This window comes from Crocodylus porosus, unplaced genomic scaffold (genome assembly GCF_001723895.1).
Source record: "Crocodylus porosus isolate Cpor-Errol unplaced genomic scaffold, CroPor_comp1, whole genome shotgun sequence".
Classification (NCBI taxonomy): Eukaryota; Metazoa; Chordata; order Crocodylia; family Crocodylidae; genus Crocodylus; species Crocodylus porosus.
The window spans coordinates 3,591,506-3,609,606 of NW_017728949.1; the positions used below are offsets into that span (position 1 = coordinate 3,591,506).

An 18,101-nucleotide genomic window follows, 5' to 3' on the forward strand; every position below is an offset into this window, starting at 1 on the left:
AGATAATGGACTTGTAAAGTGCAACACATTAAAAGGTTGTTCATAGCTACCCTTTTATTTATTACTGAAGTGCATCTTGCAGAGTTAACAGGACATAGAGTGCAATAATCTATACCTAAGCAGCTGTACTTTACGGGCTGGGATTACAGTTTCTTTTCCTTCCTGTTCCATGTTAAATATAAGGACAACTCCAGTCTGCCTTGTTTTGTGCAAATTAAGTATGGTACACAGGCTCTTGACCAGCTCTTTGTCCCTTGCATGGATGAACTCTCAACTGGCTGCTACCCACAGGACATTGCTAAACACTTCTGTTTTCATATTTATCTATATTATGTTAACTTAAAGTCTTGATGGGGAACAGAAACTTCCCTGTCAGCTCTTGCCATCTTAAAGCCCGTTGGTTCACTATTGCTTTGTTTCATGGGGTTCTTTTTCTTTCTTTTTGCCAACAGGGGAGTCTGTGCCAGAGTACCAGATGGCATTCCAGACAGAAGTCGGAAACCATCCCACTTTTGAAGATATGCAAGTTCTGGTGTCTAGGGAGAAGCAGAGACCAAAATTCCCAGAAGCCTGGAAAGAGAACAGCCTGGTGAGACGGCATATTTACAGAGAAGTTTTGGATTGAGCCAGCTAAGTGGTGTTCTCACTCCTCAAAGCCAGATGTTGCATATATTTTTTCTAATTGACATTAATATTTAAAGTTTAGGAGTTGGTCTAGGCTGCACTTTTTTTAAATAATGAAGTCAACTAAAATACTTTGTATAGAACAGTTCATATTAAAATAAGGGATTCTGAAAAAAGAAATACTGTGATTACCACCAGATCTTAAGAAGTTACGAGTCAGAAGAACATGTCATATTAACATTTGTATGTGTATTGTAAGTTCAGTACACTTGAGGCAAAAAATATAAAAATATTCCCTATAATATTTCCAGGATATCCAAGAATGCTCAAAGATGTTACTAATGAAAATTTCATTATGCTTGCAAATAAAGCCAAATAACACAGATACTGTAAGCATAGCATTTTCGTAATCATATTCCTTTTCCCAAATTATGTATTTTATAAACTACTGAATTTTAAAAGTAATATAGTGCTTCACATTTTTATAGTTGTTTGAATTTTTTATTCTAAAACGTGTGAATAATGCAGATTTCTGTTGTTGCTGTTGTTTATATTATCATAGCACACAGATGCACTAGTCTTGGCCCAGGACAGAGTACACTACAGACTGCACAGCCACTGAACACAGATATATCCCTGTCACAAAGAGTTTACTGATAAGTATCAGACAAGAGAACAGATAGATACAGACTGATGGCAAAGACAATATGACAGTTTTGGTCAGGATGGTAGTCAGCGGCTTCAGTACACCAACAAGATCACTTTTGTCAAGATTTTGGGTGCATCGTGACAAAGGAGATATTTGAAAAAGAATAATGAAATAGCTTTAGGATATTAAAGGAATCTTCTCCCGAGTACGTACAGTAGCAGAGAGAAAGCACAAAGGTGCTTGTTTGGAAATCTAGCAGATGTGAATGGCAGCTTGCCTTCTGAGCCACTTACCTTACAACCTCTTCATACTACACAACTGGTGAAGAGTAGAAGGCAAAAAGTCTTGAAGGAGAAAGCAAATTGTTTGTTCGTTGAGTCAGAAAAGCATGGGCCAGCAGAAGGATGAAATAATAAATGATGGCCCAGGAAAGTGAACTTTGCATCAGCCTTCTAAGTGAATATAAACTGTGTCAAAGCCAGAGAAAGGATATTGCAGTAATTGAGACACAAGATGTAAAGGGCTTGGGCAACCTGTGTGGATAGAGAGACATGCCTATAACATAAGAGATGCTATGCAGAAACAATATGGAGGATTTGTACATAGCCAGAATATGAGGAATTAGACAGAAGTCCAAAGTGAACAGGAGATCCATGTTATAGTCTGAGTGAAGGCAAATTGATGGTGTCATCTACACTAATTAAGAAAGAGAACATAGGAACACGGGTACCATGCTAGGTGAGGTCAGTGGTCTATCTAGCCCAGTATTCTGTCTCCAGGAGTGGTAGAAATGAACACTATAGAGGAAAAGCATTGAATTGGCTATCTCTAGTGTGATCTGTCCCCTATTCAGTATCCTCCCTGGCTTGCACCACTATTGGTTGTCCCCTCAAAGGGGACAACTCCAACTGTTCTGTTCAGTACCCATTAATAGATTTATTATTCATGAATTTATCCTGTCCCTTTTGAACCTGGCTATGCTATCTGCCCCGACCACCTCCTGTGGCAGTGAATTCCATAAGTTAACTGCACTGCGTTCAAAAGTATTTTCTCTTGTTAGTTTTAAACCTGTTGCATCTTAATTTTAGCAATAGCCCTTAGTTCTAGTATTCTGGGACTTGGTGAACAATAGTTCCCTGTTCACTTGGTTCACATGTTTCTTGATTTTTATAGACCTCTGTCGTATCTCCCCTCAGCCTTCTCTTTCCAGATTGAAGAATCGTGGCCTTTTTAGTCTCTCCTGGTATGGCAGCTGCTCCAGGCCCCTGATCATTTTGGCTGCCCTTCTCTGTACCTTTTCTAGTTCTCCTACATCCTTTTTGAGATGCAGAGACCAAAACTGCACACAGTATTCATAGTATTCAAAATGTGGGCATAACATGAATTTGTATAGTGACATGATGATGCTCTTTGTTTTGTTTTTGGCTCCCTTCTTAATGATGTTTTTAGAGAACTGTCTACAGTACCTCCAAGGTTTCTTTCCTTAGAACAGCAGGTTCAGAACTCAGCACTGTGTACATATAGTTGAGATTATTTTTCCCCATGTGCATGACCTTGCACTTGTTAACACTGAATTTCATCCACCATTTTTTCCCTACTGCGTAGCTTGGTGAGATCTTTCTACAGCTCCTTTGTGTCACCTTGGGACTTGATTACCTGGAATCATTTGGTGTCATCTGCAAACCTGAAGATTTCACTGTGCACCTCCATTTCCAGATCATTGGTGAAAATGTTGAACAAAATAGGGTCCAGCACAGATCCCTGCAGATCCCTTTTGACTTCCCTCCAACCTGAAAAGTAACCATTTATCCCAGTCTTTCCTAACTTTTAATCAACTCTGTCCACAAAATAACCTGCCCTCCAATCTGTAGCAATGCAGTTTTTAGAAAAAAGCCTTGGTGAGGGCCAGAGTTTGTGACCTTTCTTGTTTTTCTTATTTAGGTATGCCTTCCATTTTCTAAAGGATGCTTTTTTGCTTTGAATCGCCTCCTTAACTCTGCTATTAAACCATGCAGGGGTTTTATTGGACTAATCTTTCCTTAATACCCCAAGACAGGCTTGAGGTGTAAGGGAGAGATTAAGAGCTCTGTTTATTTGGGTTGAGCTTGCACTAAAGGCTGAACATCCACAAGATGTTGGAGAAATTGGCCCAGAGTTTAGTTTGAACAAACAGAAATGAGTTTGGAATAGAGCCGGATCTATAAATTGCCCACAGTAGGGATAGTAGTTGAATATGGGTTTAGAGATGAGCTTACCCCAAGGTAAAAGATAGAGGAAGAAAAGAAGGGGCCAAAGGCAGAGCCCTGAGAAACCCCTACAGAAAGCTGAGGAGGGATGAGGAGGATCCTCTGAAGAACAGCTGAAAAAGTTATTAGAAAGGTAGGCGGAAAACCGGAAGACAGGCAGCCAGCACTGGAAGCCAACAGAAGAGCAGATTTCAAAAGGGACACCATGGTGAACTCTGTTGAAGGGGGCTGCTCAGTCAAGAAAAAGGAAGAAAAGAATACTGGTTATAAGATCTGGGTTTGAAAAACTGATCAGTGACTTCTGTTAAGAGCTCGTTCAGTAAGTTTGGGGGTGGAAACTGTATTGGTGAGGGCCTAGGTTGGAATTTGAGGAAATGAATCCCCAAAGATAAAATGGAAAAGGCAGTTGAGGGTGGTTGTCAAGGGTAGATCTAGGGGGATGTTGTGGTGCAGTCACAATGCACTTTGATTCCTTTCTGCCCCTGCCATCCGTGTTAGCCGAGGTCCTGTTCCTGCTACAGCCAGTCTGTGCAGCCCCTCTTCCAGAGCTGGACAGGCAGCCAGCAGCCCCTGCCATGTCCTGTGTGCCTCAGAGATCAAGGGCCTGATCCTGCCTGCACTTCCTTTTTCAAAATTCTGGATTCACTGTTGGTGGTAGTCGAAGAAGCAAGTGAAGTCAAAGGTGTTTTTTAAGATGGGAGAAATTAAAGCATATGTATTATGAGTGTTTAGGAGATTTTTAGATCTTGGTCCAGTTAGTTTAATTCATAAAGCTCTGGGATTCTCAAGGGTTCTGCTCCATGTTAGTAAGTGGCTGAAACTCATTTTCTCCATAAACTGCTCCTAAGCTGCATCTAAGCTTGCACTTAACACATAGCAATAAACTGTATCAGAGTTTATTGCTCCTAGGCGCAGTGTTTACATATGTGCCTGGGACCACAGCATGTTGAGCCAGGGCAGAACAGGGGGATCCCCGCGAGCCTGGGGCTGCTCTGCCCTGTCTCAGCATGCTGCTGAGGGGCTGGCTGGGGCATGAGCATGCTGCAGTGCTGGTCTAGCCAGCAGGCAGCCCACACACACAGTGCCCCATTCAGCCTCGGTCACTGTCTACACTTGTGTTTTGGTGCACACAACTGTTCCGCTGTAGGATGGTATTTGTCCCAGACAGTATTGTCCTATACCAGCAGAGTTAATTAATTTACTGCGCCCTAATATGGGTGCGTGTGTAGATGGTGATGCTTTACTGCAGAGCTAGTCAGTCAGCTCCACAGTAAGGCACACATAGATGCATCCCTAATATTGGAGATCTTTACATGGAAAATGCAAAGTATCTTGATTCACATGTTTATTTCACTACAGAATATAAAATAGTTCAGTAAGTGAGAGAAGTGGTGATTAAAAGAATCAAGAGATATATTATTGACTTTTGATGAAAACGGAGCTTTAGCTGCTCTAGCACTTAGAAAACGGTTTCAGGCACATTTATGAGGAAGTCAAAGCTTCTGGTACTATAATGTTGTTATAAAACACATTGTGACCTGCGTTCCGGTCTACTTGCGGAGGTGTTTTATTACCAGGGATCCTGGTTTTCCATGATAAAAAAAAAAAATCACAAATTCTCTGATAAATTGCAAATTCTCTGATAATCCCAAAATCTGTGGTTAAAATTAAATACCCCCCACAGCCCTGCTGGTGTCCCTCATTCCCCCCCACACAGTCCTGCTTCTGCCGCTTGCCTCCCACCCACAGCCTCTGCCCCTCAGCCCTGCTGGAGAAGGCCCCCAGCTGCCAGAGCTATGGGGCCAGGGACCCAGGTCCGTAGCCCCTTGCCCTGCACCCCCCAGATCTGGTGGGGTGGGGCAGGGCAGGTGTGTGCTGCCCCTGTGCACACAGAAGAAGTATGGCCAGGGCAGCACAGAGCTTGCAGCAGCAGGCAGCTTCCATGCGTTGCCCCACTGTGCCCTTTGTGCTCCCCTCTGCGTTTGCGACCCAGGGTTTGCAGCTGGCTGGGGAAGGGGAGGCTTGCAGTTTCCCTGCTCCCAGCTGGAGTGCCTGGCTGCCTGCAAACCCCCTCTCCTGGCCAGAGAGTGCCCAAGCTGGCTGGGGGTTGAGGGAGCAAGGGAGGCTGCAACCCCCCCCATCCCCTCCTGCCAGCTCAAGTGCCCAGCTGGCTGCAAACCTCCCCACTCCTCAGCCCCCAGCCATCTTGGGCAGTCCCTGGCCAGGCACTTCAGTCAGGAGCAGGTGTTTGCAGCCAGCCGAGCACTCTGGCCTGGAGTGGGCAGGCTGCAAACCCTCTCCGGGTCGGAGTGCCTGGCCGGGGAGTGCCCAAGATGGCTGGGGGCTGAGGGAACAGGGAGGCTGCAAACCTCTTCCACTCCTGGTTGGAGTGCCCAAGCTGGCTGGGAGCTAAGGAGCAGGGAGGTTTGCAGCCAGCCAGGCACTCTGGCTGGGAGTGGGCAGGCTGCAAGCCGTCTCCTGGCCAGAGTGCCCGGCTGGCTGCAGACCTCCCTGCTCCCTCAGCCCCTAGCCAGTTTCGGTCCCTCGGCCCTGCCCCACAACCCCCAAGCCTCACTTACCTCCAGCAAGAACAGTGAGCCTGAAGTAGCCCCTGGTAGATGTGAGTGTCGGGCCCCATCCTTTCCCCTCTCCCTTCCCCTCCAGGCAGGGTTTCTCCACCCCTTTTGCAAAGAAGCTCTTGTAGGCTGGAACTCAGCCAGCCTGCAGAGCTCTTTGCAAAAGGGAGAAATCCGTGGGTTTCTCTTCTAAAAGGGAAAATCTGGATTTTCTCTGATTTAAAAATGGGAAATACGTGGTTTTCTCTGTTTTTCTGTGGGAAGTGGAAAACCTGGATCCCTGTTCATTACACAGTTTTGGCCAGCACAGTTTAAAGAAAAAAAATCCACGTCTGCCATTTTGACCCCCAGATGCAGACTGAGGACCAAGGTAGGTTTGAGAAGCCTGTCCTAACAAAACCAAGTAGTCCAAAGGAACAGGTATAAGAACTTGCATAAAAACCTTAACCTTAAATTTAGCAAGTAAATATAGATGCGTAACAGAATTGGTTCTTACAGTGAAGAAATTAGAAAATATTCATGAACCTAAAAGAAAGATGATTCTAATACCAGAAAGAGAAAGACAGTAATCTTAATGCCTAAACTTACTAAATTCCAAGATCTTAAAATCAGTTTATTGTGCGTCTCAGGCCTAGGACCAGTCTTGAGCTGGCTCTGGTGCAGTGCAGACATGTTTTTTAGGAGCTGCATACATAGCAGGGATAGGGTCTTGAACAGTCAGCTGATTGTCGGTCTCAGTCCAGGGACAGCATTGCAGCTGGTTCAAGACCCCTGCCCCCCAAGTTTGCCAATCCTTAAAAAACATGTGTGCACCACACTGGAGCCAGTCAAGACTCCGGTGTGGTGCTGGGGCTGGGACTGACGATCAGAAAGGTAGAGATTGTTAGAGATCATATTAAACGGTACCCTACAGCTGCTCAGAACATGTTCTAACTTTTCATTTGGCGTGGTAACACTTACTGCTATCTAATAAAACACATTGCAAGTGTCCTATGTGACAAGATCTTAAGTCCTTAAAAATAAAGGGTTTTGTTACACGAGTAACGGGGAACCTCCTTGTGACCCAGAGTTCTAAGCTAGAGGAACACTATCTGAGGGTAAAGCCAACTCTTTTATTAGCTATTAGCTAATCAATAATATGAAGCCACTTTACTTCTAATAGGGCAAGCATATGTCCTAAAATATTCTAATTCTCATATTAAATTATTCTAACTAGCCTAGAGCTAAACTCTTACACTTCTCTCATCTCTGGCCTACTTTACAATTCTCTCACCTTTACCATGGTTCTAAAATTATCTCACTGATGATATTTTCTCACCTTTTACCATTTCCTTAGAGTCTATTTCCCTTAGTCTGACTGCTTGGTATAACTTATGCAAATTAGCCTACTTTATCCTTTTGTATTCCTATAAAGCATTCTGGCTGCTTGCAGACATTAACCACCGTGCCGCCGCCCCCCCCCCCAACACACACACACACACTCTTTACCTAAAAGAAGCAGTGTGTTAGTTCAACCTAACTATTCAGCGTCTGTATAGATCAGACACTTCTGTGGGGCTTTTTGGTGTTTATATCTAAAGCTGAGTCAATCAGCTATTAGCTAAAAGGGCCAAAAAGCTCCCCTAAAGTACCCAGTTTATACAGATGTTTGGCGAGCCGAGTCCAGCTGAAGCACTGCCTCTTCTAGTCATGCACTTGACTCTCTACAGGAGTGTGCCAAGTTTAACGTAAAGCACCATTTTTTAAATGCCTGGAAGCAGCCTCTAATGCTTAATAAGGTCTGCAACAGTGTTCAAGGAGTGTGTGCTTGCTGGTATCCTAACTATGGCACTGTTTAATACAGCTCTGGAAGAAGCAAGTTTACCAGCTGTTTTTTAAAGAGAGTTCCATTTGGTTCAGCTCATGTAGGTGTGTTGTTCTGAGCTAATAGTGAGTGGTGAGGTTTTACAGACTTATTTTAAATGCTCATTATGGTGAACCGTAGAACAGTTAGAATATAGGACTATTAGAGTGACTCCTATATTTAGGTTACCTAACATGTTTCTTGTCTTGTTGCCCAGATTTTGGTAGCATTCTAGAATAACTGAAAATGATCACTCAATCAATAGGACAGCAAAGCTGAAATGTAAAATCAAAGGTGAATAATTTGACACACGGCTTTTTTTTTTGCAGGCTATAAGGTCACTAAAAGAGACAATTGAAGACTGTTGGGACCAAGATGCTGAAGCACGACTGACAGCCCAGTGTGCTGAGGAGAGGATGGCTGAACTCATGATGATTTGGGAGAGGAACAAATCAGTTAGCCCAACAGTCAATCCTATGTCTACTGCCATGCAAAATGAACGGTAAGAAATGAAGTTTAGTGTTAGCCAATTAATATATTAATATTAATAATATATATTAATATTATAACTTCATCACCTCCAGGAGTAAATTTAGACTGTCGTCGATAGTAGTTGAATGTTCCTAGACCTGGAAATTGACATGCTTATGTGAGCTAGTTTGTACATAGACATTGTATAATTTGGTCCAGGTTGTTAATTTACTCTGTGAATCCACAAAGAAACTGATTCTTCACCGCTCTAAGTCCTCAAATTCCCCAAATATCTCTGAAGCCCATGTGCCTGTGATGTGAACTGTATTTTGGATAGAGGAGACTGGGGTTTTTTTTGTTGGCTGAGTTACATAGCCACCCAAAAAATAGACTTGCACAGTTAAAAGAAAGAAATTATTATGACCTGTCTTTGGAATTGCTGCTAAATGATGCATGATATTTCTGTTTAAAATGTTTCTGCTAAAAGCTATGTGTATTCATTGCCAGTTGGGAAACATGAGTTCATGAAATCACTCAGAGCCTCAGTTCTGCACTCATTCAATTAAGGAACCACAAGGTCAGCATTGAAGTCATAATTATTCTGACCCTCAGAGGCGCTGTGAACTTCCCTTTTCTGACTGTAAATGATCCAGGTGGAAGGAAAGTCAGCTGAGTTGACATTAACATTTTATATATTCTATAGATGCATGTTGGGAGATATTATTGCTGTTCATGGTAGTGTTTCTTCTCATGTTAAATTTGTATTAAACACATGGATCACTTTTAACAAATTTGTTAGAACCATGGATTTTATCAAAATTTTGTGACTGCCTTGTTTTTTATTCCTTCCATCTCTAACGTTTCCTTTACCTACTGCCTCCTCAGCATCTCTTGTCAGCGCTTACTCTTGCTTAGCTCAACAGTAAACTAAGCAATCAGCATATGGAACAAATAGAACAACATTCCTCTTATTTGGCTTTAAAAAAAAAAACCAAAGTAACATCCTTGATGAAGTCTCTTATCTACTAATGCCATTTCATGGCAGCCAGAGGTTGTAGAAGCTGTAGTGCTGTCAGAATTCATGAAGTAATTGGTCTCCCAAAGGAAAGCTGATTTAGCTTTGTATTACTATGTACTTGTTAATACTGTACATTATTATACTGTAACATTTTTCTTCCTTTATTTTTAAAGCAACCTGTCACACCATAGGCGTGTGTCAAAGATCAGGCCCTATCCAGATTATTCTTCTTCCTCCTACATTGAAGACTCAATTCACCACACTGACAGCATTGTGAAGAACATTTCCTCTGAGCATTCAATGTCCACTACGCCACTGACTTCAGGGGAAAAGAACAGAAACTCCATTAACTATGAAAGACAGCAAGCACAGGCTCGAATCCCTAGTCCTGAGACCAGCGTCACCAGCTTGTCCACCAACACTACTACCACCAATACAACTGGGCTTACTCCTAGCACTGGCATGACAACTATATCTGAGATGCCTTACTCAGATGAAGCAAACCTACATGCTACAAACATCATGCAGCCTATTGGGCCAACTCCTGTTTGTCTGCAGCTAACAGAGGAGGACTTGGAGACCAACAAGCTGGATCCAAAAGAAGTAGATAAGAACCTAAAGGAGAGTTCTGATGAGAATTTGATGGAGCATTCCCTGAAACAGTTCAGTGGACCAGATCCACTCAGCAGTACCAGCTCTAGCTTGCTTTATCCACTGATAAAATTAGCAGTAGAGGTAACTGGACAGCAGGACTTCTCACAAGCAGGGAATGGTCAAGCATGTTTGATACCAGATGTCCCATCTGCTCAGGTCTACCCTCTACCGAAGCAGCAAAACTTGCCGAAGAGGCCTACTAGTCTACCCTTAAACACCAAAAATTCAACAAAGGAGCCAAGACTGAAATTTGGTGGCAAGCACAAATCAAACTTGAAGCAAGTAGAAACTGGAGTTGCCAAGATGAACTCTATCAATACTGCAGAACCTCATGTGGTAACAGTTACTATGAATGGAGTGGCTGGGAGGAGCCACAGCATAAATTCACATGCTGTAACAACCCAGTATGCCAATGGAGCAGTGCCATCTGGCCAGACGACCAGTTCCATGACACACAGGGCCCAAGAAATGCTTCAGAACCAGTTCAGTGGAGAGGACAGTCGGCTGAATATTAACTCAAGCCCTGATGAGCATGAACCTCTGCTGAGACGGGAGCAGCAAGTTAGCCACGATGAAGGTGTTCTAGATCGTTTAGTGGACAGGAGAGAGCGGTCACTGGATAATGGACGAACAAATGCCAATAACAACAATAGCAATCCTTGCCCAGTGCAAGATATAGCTGCAGTCAGCATCCAGAGCACGGCAACAAATCCTAGCCAGACCCAGACCAGAAGAGCACAGAGGCCTAATTCACTGGATCTCTCAGCCACAAATACTTTGGATAGCAGTGGCATGCAATGTAAGTGCAGAGAGGTCTTGAATTTCCTTAACACTTTGTTATCCAACAACTAAGCATACCTGCCAGCATGCTTAGTTATTGAGTAACTTAGTAAACATTTGTGCTGTCTCTCACCCCCAAAAGCCACCCTCCCAAATTCCCATTAATGCTTAATTTTAGTGCTTAATTTTCTCCCAGTAAATTAGTTCTGTGCTTCAGACCCTCAAATATATCAGTTCTTTCTTTCTCCCCCATCCCTGGAATAAATCAATTCCCCTAATATCTGCTCTGTCATCCCAAGTCCAGTCACAAATAAATGCCTTCCTTTTTGCAGAACATTTCTGCTACTATTGAAAAAATAGAAGACTTTGAACCTCCCAGTCCCCCTCCACTATGATTCCTCTTCTCACCCTTTCTCTTCCCCTAAGAGGTAGTGGCTCTGAGCTTAACTCCCTTCCCTTGCTCAAGAAGGGCTAGTGTTACATTAGTCACTGTGCTTTTTTATTTTCCACTTCTCTCCAGAGCAGCTAGTAGTCCTTCATCCTAGGCAGCATTTCTTCTTGCGCTACACAAGCCATGAGTAGGTTTCTCAAACCCTGAATTGTGCAATACAGTATTCCAGGGTAATTAAAAGCTGGGCTTTGGCTGTGGTTCTGCGCGTTACAACCTATTTAAGAAACAGGTAAAATGGAATTACAAGATTAAATAATAAAATCATGCCATTAAAAATGTAGTGTTTTTAAAGACTTAAGTGTTTTACTGCCCTATAGAAACTGCGATACCACTGTATCACCTGTTTCAAGTACAAAAAGATACCCTGATGGTGCAAGCCACCTGAATGGTAAATCATGGGGGGCAAAAAGTATCCAAAGTAACCCAGATGACTCCAGTGGCATAACTACAGAGTTCCACTGTTTAAGTGAGAGCAAAATTTGATCCAGTGTTTTAATGGCACCTACTGTGCATCCAATACTAGTTATATCTTTTGTCACTGTGCTTGCTTTGAAAGGATTCTGTTTCTAGAAATAACCACCTTGAACTCTTCAAGCGCTTTCTTCTACAATGTTATATTTTCTACTCGCTTATCTTTAATAGGTGACTCGTTGCAAGATGGCAAGCCAGGCTCAGGAGAGAAGATCAAGAAACGTGTGAAAACTCCTTATTCACTGAAGCGGTGGCGCCCATCAACATGGGTCATCTCTACTGAACCACTGGACTGCGAGGTCAACAATAACGGCAACGAAAGGGCAGTCCACTCTAAATCCAGCACTGCTGTTTACCTTGCAGAAGGAGGTACTGCCACAACTATGGTGTCTAAGGATGCAGGAGTGAACTGTCTGTGAAATATTTTAGAAGTTGACAAAATGACATTTTTGCATTATTTGAAACAAAAATGCAGAAGACATTTAAAAAAAAAAAAAAAAACTGCTTTCTCCTCCTGTCCACATCCCCTACCAAGGACTCGCTTTAAATAGATTTCAGCTATGCAGAAAATTTTTAGCTTATGCTTCCATATTTTTTAATTTTGTTTTATTTTTTTGAACATTTTTGCACTTTTATTTAGTATCGCTAAAGTTAAGTCTGTCTGTTTTTGACCACAAAATTATATATATGTGTATCAAAAATGTGGTCTCAAAATATTTTTTTAAAAAAATAACAAAAAAAGTATTGCTGATAATCAGTTTAGACCAGTTTCTAAAGGTCACTAAAAACATACAGACTAGAAGACAGGTTTGACTGCAGTGGTGTCTTGTATCCATGTTTTGATTTCTGTGCACAAGCTAGTTTGTATATTTTTATGTTACAAAGTGTATTATCTTTTGAACTCCCTACTTTTCTTGTGTTATGTTGAAATGTGCAATAGTCTCTAGTTCACAGTAAAGTGTGTTTTGAAACCAGCCACACATTCTCCCCATCTTTGTGAGTATTTGTTAATTTGTCCCTGACAATTTAGCAGTCAATCATTCACGACAGTGAACTTTGCACACCATAGCCAGCTTGAAGCAGCTGCCTGTATCTGTCCTTGTGCTCTAAGATGACAGTGGATAATGCATGAATTTTCCCCACCTTGAAAGGGCTTTTAAAAAGGAACAAAAAATATGATTTCAAATACTTTTCCTTTAATCCTTTAAAATTTTATTCAGTTTACTTCATAACAGATATTATAATAGTTTGGGACATTCTAAGAAAAAAAACAGAACAAAATGTAAAGGAACAAAATATGTCAGCCGCTTTTCCATTTTATATTTGATGCAGCTTCATTATTTGTATTTATGCAAACTTTCTTATTGCTGTTAATGTGTATTTAAAAGTTTGTTTTTTGTCAGAAATCCTAATGAACTATCCTGCTAAGAGTTCTAGTGAAGGTAGGTTGTTAAGTCATTTTGTTGCCTAGAAGAGTACTGACTTGTGATTGGCCCAAAATGGTCATGTGTTGAATCTCAGCTTTTATTATTTAGCTCCTTAGAATAAATATCTATATCTGGAGCAATGTCAAGCACATTACATTTGCAAGTTTGTGCATCTTAACTGGCTGCTGCTGCTGAGTTAAGTGAAAATTATTCTTCCCTTCAAAGTTTTTTTTTTCTAGACCCTTTCATTCATTTTGCTGTTCAAATTTTAAGCTAAACTTTAAAAATTCATGGTCATGAGATTAGTTTCTTTTTTCTTTTCCTAATGAGAACATTTAAAATGTATGTAACCCTACATGCACTGATGTCAGGTATCAGTGACTGGTAATGTAATACCTGTTGGGGTAAGTATTGATCTCAGCTTCTTTTCAAGCCAATATTATTATTATCTTCTCAGGGCAATAATACTGGCTGCTGACTTTAACAGAACTCGCTGCCCCCATATAAGGACATTGGCTCAGGAGTAATTTTGTCTTGCTAAAAAAAAAAGTTAAACACAAAGTAGCTAAAGAACTGTAGAATCTGGCTTGCTGTGATACTGAGCAACATATTTCACTTGTGTTGGGAAACTGCTCAAATCCTTAAGGTTTAGAAAATAAAAACCTCAAAACCTGTGATGAAAAATAAGTCAGCACACCAAATGCCGATAGCAAGATACTGGTGGTCAAGAACTGCACACAACCCATCTTTCTTCAGTTGACTCGGTCTATATTTTTGTCTTTTCAAGCCCAGTTATTTCATGATCTTGCTATCATACAGGTTCTCCATGAGAGAACCTTTATCAGCTCTGTTCCTATACCTGTAATAACAAAGCTAGCATACATAATGTATGCTTTTCTCCTACTCTTTACACTTTCTTGCATCCTTGTATCTCTATAGCTTCTTCTTTTCATGCTTTTTAAATGCTCTTGGCCAGAAACTGCTATTAGATATATCTTTATAGCTATAGACTGGGTTTGGGCAAAATGCAGCCCGCAGGCTGGATATGGTCCACCAGGCCATTCTATCTGCCCATGGGGCCCCTAAAAAATTAATAGTTATCTGCCCCTGGCTGCCTGTTATGTGGCCCTCAATGGCTTGCCAAAACTCAGTAAGCAGCCCTCCACCCAAAATAATTGCCTTCCCCTGATATAGACTGTCCCCATATAGTTGCATGCGCATAAAGCAAGGCCAGATTTGTCCTCCATCTTTCACTAAGCACTGTCTAAACCTTTTAATCAAATAGCTCTCCTTCTCTCAGAGACGCAACATTTTATTATGCTGGTGTGCAAATATACAACTATATTTTTTGGTAGAAAAAGACTAATTTTCTCCATGTTATTCTCATGTCTTTCTCCTACTTGCCGTCTGCTGCAGGCTCACATCCCAGACATTGAAACCTTGCCACCTACTTACAGATTGGCTTGCCTTACACATTGATCTAAATTAATGGCATTACAGGCTTAATATTACTTCTAGATTTTGTCTCTTTCTGCGTTTATCTTAATTTGAAATTCTTCACACTTTGGAGGTTTCAGCTTGACTGTTGCAAATAGAATTCCTTGCTTTTTGCAACAATTATCATATCACGCATGCTAAAGACTGTTCACATCTCTTCCATTGACTTTTTGCTTTGCCTTACATGAATCATTTATCATTTCAAAATGTTAGTTTGACAAGCATCTGTAAGACACTCACGCTTTTATCTGAGATGAAACACGCTAGGGTAGGAAAAGTTATTTGCTCTAGCTACTGCTCCTTTTTGCCAAGACTGATTTGCACCAGTCTTCTAGCCTTTGTTTTCAAGCCAGTCCTTACTGAGAATTCCAAGTTTTTTATAATTAAGGCAATCAAAAGATTTAATGAAATTACTTTGCCAGATGCCTTTCTGGCATTCTGCGGTTTTCCTTATTCGTTCACAGAAATTTTGCTGAAAACCTTTGAGGTAAATCATAATTGTTAGAAGGTGTCTATTACATGATCTAACATATATAAATACAATTGTAATACAATACAAGTGTGTACACTTTATCGTAGTATACCTGGTAGATCCAGTTGAAATGGCATCAGTCTTCTCAAGGTCAATCCAGTTACATTTTGAGTAGATACTAGGGTGCTCTAATTTTGCGGCGGTACATGAGATTGGATTACTACAGCTTAATTTTAATGTACAATTGGTAAAGTCCCTCAATGCCCAGAGTAAGTAATCTAAACTTTAAAACAGAACACAGTCCCTATAAATTAAATTATATTAAATCACAGTTCACAAAAATACTTCAGGAAATGACGGTTAAGGGAAACAAATTAAGTAAGAGAATTCTGAAAATCAAATCTATATAAATAATGAATTAATGTGCAGTAAATCAGTTTTGAAAAGTCCAGTTATATATATGATGCATTTGTTGAGTAACAGTACATCAAAATTGTGTCAGAATCTCTTCTGTACACATATACGTGTATTTTTCATATCCTTTTTCCTGTAGCTAGGATTAAAGAGCTTTTCTGGAGTAAGCGGATGGATAGGAGGATTTTTTTTACCTAACCATCATAAAACCAAATGCTTTTCAGTTTTGAATCATGCCCACACCAAGATTTTGACCCTAGCAGTCTTTGTAAAAAAAAAAAAAAACCCCAACATTCTGTCGCTACTGAAACCAAGCAATTTTTAATGTGAACAAAAGGCATAAAGAGGCTATAATTCAACTATATTAAAAAAACCAGAATATAGATGACATTTGTGATTTTTACATTTAAGTGCCCCATTTCAGAAAATTACATAATATATCTTGATTTTCTTTTAAATTAAGAATTACTTACTTTTAATTACACAATTTTAAATATATCTGGGAGTAGTATATGTATATCTGCCACAATGCTTGCTGGATGGACCCTGCTGTATGTTCCTATGATATCTGTAAAGTATTTGAGGGAGAGGTTTAAAAAAATTCCACTAATGTTACATTAATAGAAATATATTCAAAAAGCAATTTTATTATAGGACAAAAAATTAAAAGGCCACTGCTGTTTTGTCCTTGAAACATCTGTTCAGCATAGCCGTTCTGGAAATTGTCTACATGCTATGTGTTAAATTGCCAAAATATGTCAAAACAGTGGATTTCTCCATGTTTATATCTTAATTATTGGATCTCCCATATATAGATCTACATTTATACTTTCCTGCATGCAAGTCAACCCAGGAAAAACATTTAATTCTATGCTGTGATTTCTACTTGCACACAGAATAGTAGTTACTTATTACTGAAACAGAAAAAGTGATCAAGTAAACAGAAAAAAAAACCTAAACAAAAAAACCCCACTGAAATAATTACTGCCTAGTAAAGTAGAGTATATCTATAGGCTGTGTCTTGACTTAACTTCTTTGGACTGAGAAACATTTGTAAGAATTTAGCAAACCAGTAACCCATCAGATTAGTCCATGAAATCTGCACTGCAGACTGGTTCATTCAGCATCTTCTATATCTGGATTGTGGAATTGTCTCTTGGATTGTGACATTTTCTCTCAGGTGTCCAACACTTTAAAACAGAAAATTCGTTTCAGTAAATTTCTGTTTCTCAGTTGCTCAACCTTTTCATAGAATCATAGAACCGGAAGGAACCTGTAGGATCAAAAAGTCCATTCCCCTGCCATGGGCAGAAAGTTATTGGGCTCAGATGAGCTCAGCAAGGTGCCTGTCCAGCCTCCTCTTGAACACCTCCAAGGATGGTGACTGCACCACCTGTGCTGGGATTGTGTTCCAGTTCCTGGCAACCCTTACAGAGAAGAAGTTTTTCCTTATATCTAGCCTGAATTTACCCTCTATAAGCTTATGTCCATTGGTCCTCATCTTCCCTTGAGGTGTCTTCCTGAAGGGTTGCTCAGCTAGATCTTGGTGTTCACCCCCTGACGTACTTGTAGGCAGCTATCAAGTCACCTCTTGCCCTTCTCTTACTCAGACTGAACAGGCCCAAGTCCCAGAATCTGTCCTCCTAGGGCCTACCCTCCATTCCCTTGACCATGCAGGTGGCCCTTCTCTGTACTTTCTTGAGTTTAGCCATGTCCTTCTTGAAGTGCAGTGTCCAGAACTGGGCATAGTACTCCAGCTGAGGCCTCACCAGTGCCAAATAGAGAGGGAGGAGCACCTCCCTGCATGTGTTGGACACGCATCAGCTGATGCACGCCAGAGCTCTGTTTGCTTTCCTGGTGTCCTCATCACGCTGCTGGCTCACTTCCATTTTCTGGTTGATTGTAACCCCTAGGTCTCGTTCAGATGCTGTGCCAGCCAGGGCCGCCACCCATCGTGTAGTTATTGTGAGGGTTCTTCTTACCCATATGGTGAACTTTGCACTTTCCCTGTTAAACCTCATCTGATTCTGATTTGCCCATGAGTCCAGTCTGTCAAGGTCATCCTGAATTCTGACCCCTATCATTCAGTGTGCCTGGGTTTCCCTACAATTTGGTATCATCCACAAACTTAATAATTCCACCCTGTCATCCAAGGCTTTAATGAATATATTAAAGAGCATGAGCCCAAGCACCAATCCCTTGGAGACACCACTGGAAATGGCCCTCCAGGATGAGGCCATCCCATCAATTACCAGCCAGAGGGTAGTAATTTTTCTATGCTTTTAAATCCTTTCTCACTGCAGAAACTATATATGAATTGGAGCCATTAAACATATTTTGTATGTAAACTTTGTATATGTATTTAGATGCATATATGTAATGCATCAATTCCAATATTAAATATTATGGCTAAGTATCAGAGAATCTGCTCAATATCACAGTATCACACTATAATGTACTGGCTAAGTATCATGCGTTTTTCACAGGCAGTTTTAAGTTGCATTACTA

General features: G+C 41.0%; 1 protein-coding gene across 1 annotated transcript in view; it reads left to right on the plus strand.

Annotated features, from left to right (window-relative positions):
• Window positions 1–13,749, plus strand: part of BMPR2 (bone morphogenetic protein receptor type 2) — a 186,391-nt gene extending 172,642 nt beyond the window's left edge. The window contains exons 10-13 of the mRNA XM_019554216.1: window positions 453–589; window positions 8,268–8,440; window positions 9,601–10,880; window positions 11,955–13,749. Of these exons, the coding sequence (XP_019409761.1) occupies window positions 453–589; window positions 8,268–8,440; window positions 9,601–10,880; window positions 11,955–12,202 (1,838 nt within the window). The 3' untranslated portion in view covers window positions 12,203–13,749. The remainder of the gene's footprint in view (window positions 1–452; window positions 590–8,267; window positions 8,441–9,600; window positions 10,881–11,954) is intronic.
• The last annotated feature ends 4,352 nt before the right edge of the window (window positions 13,750–18,101 follow it).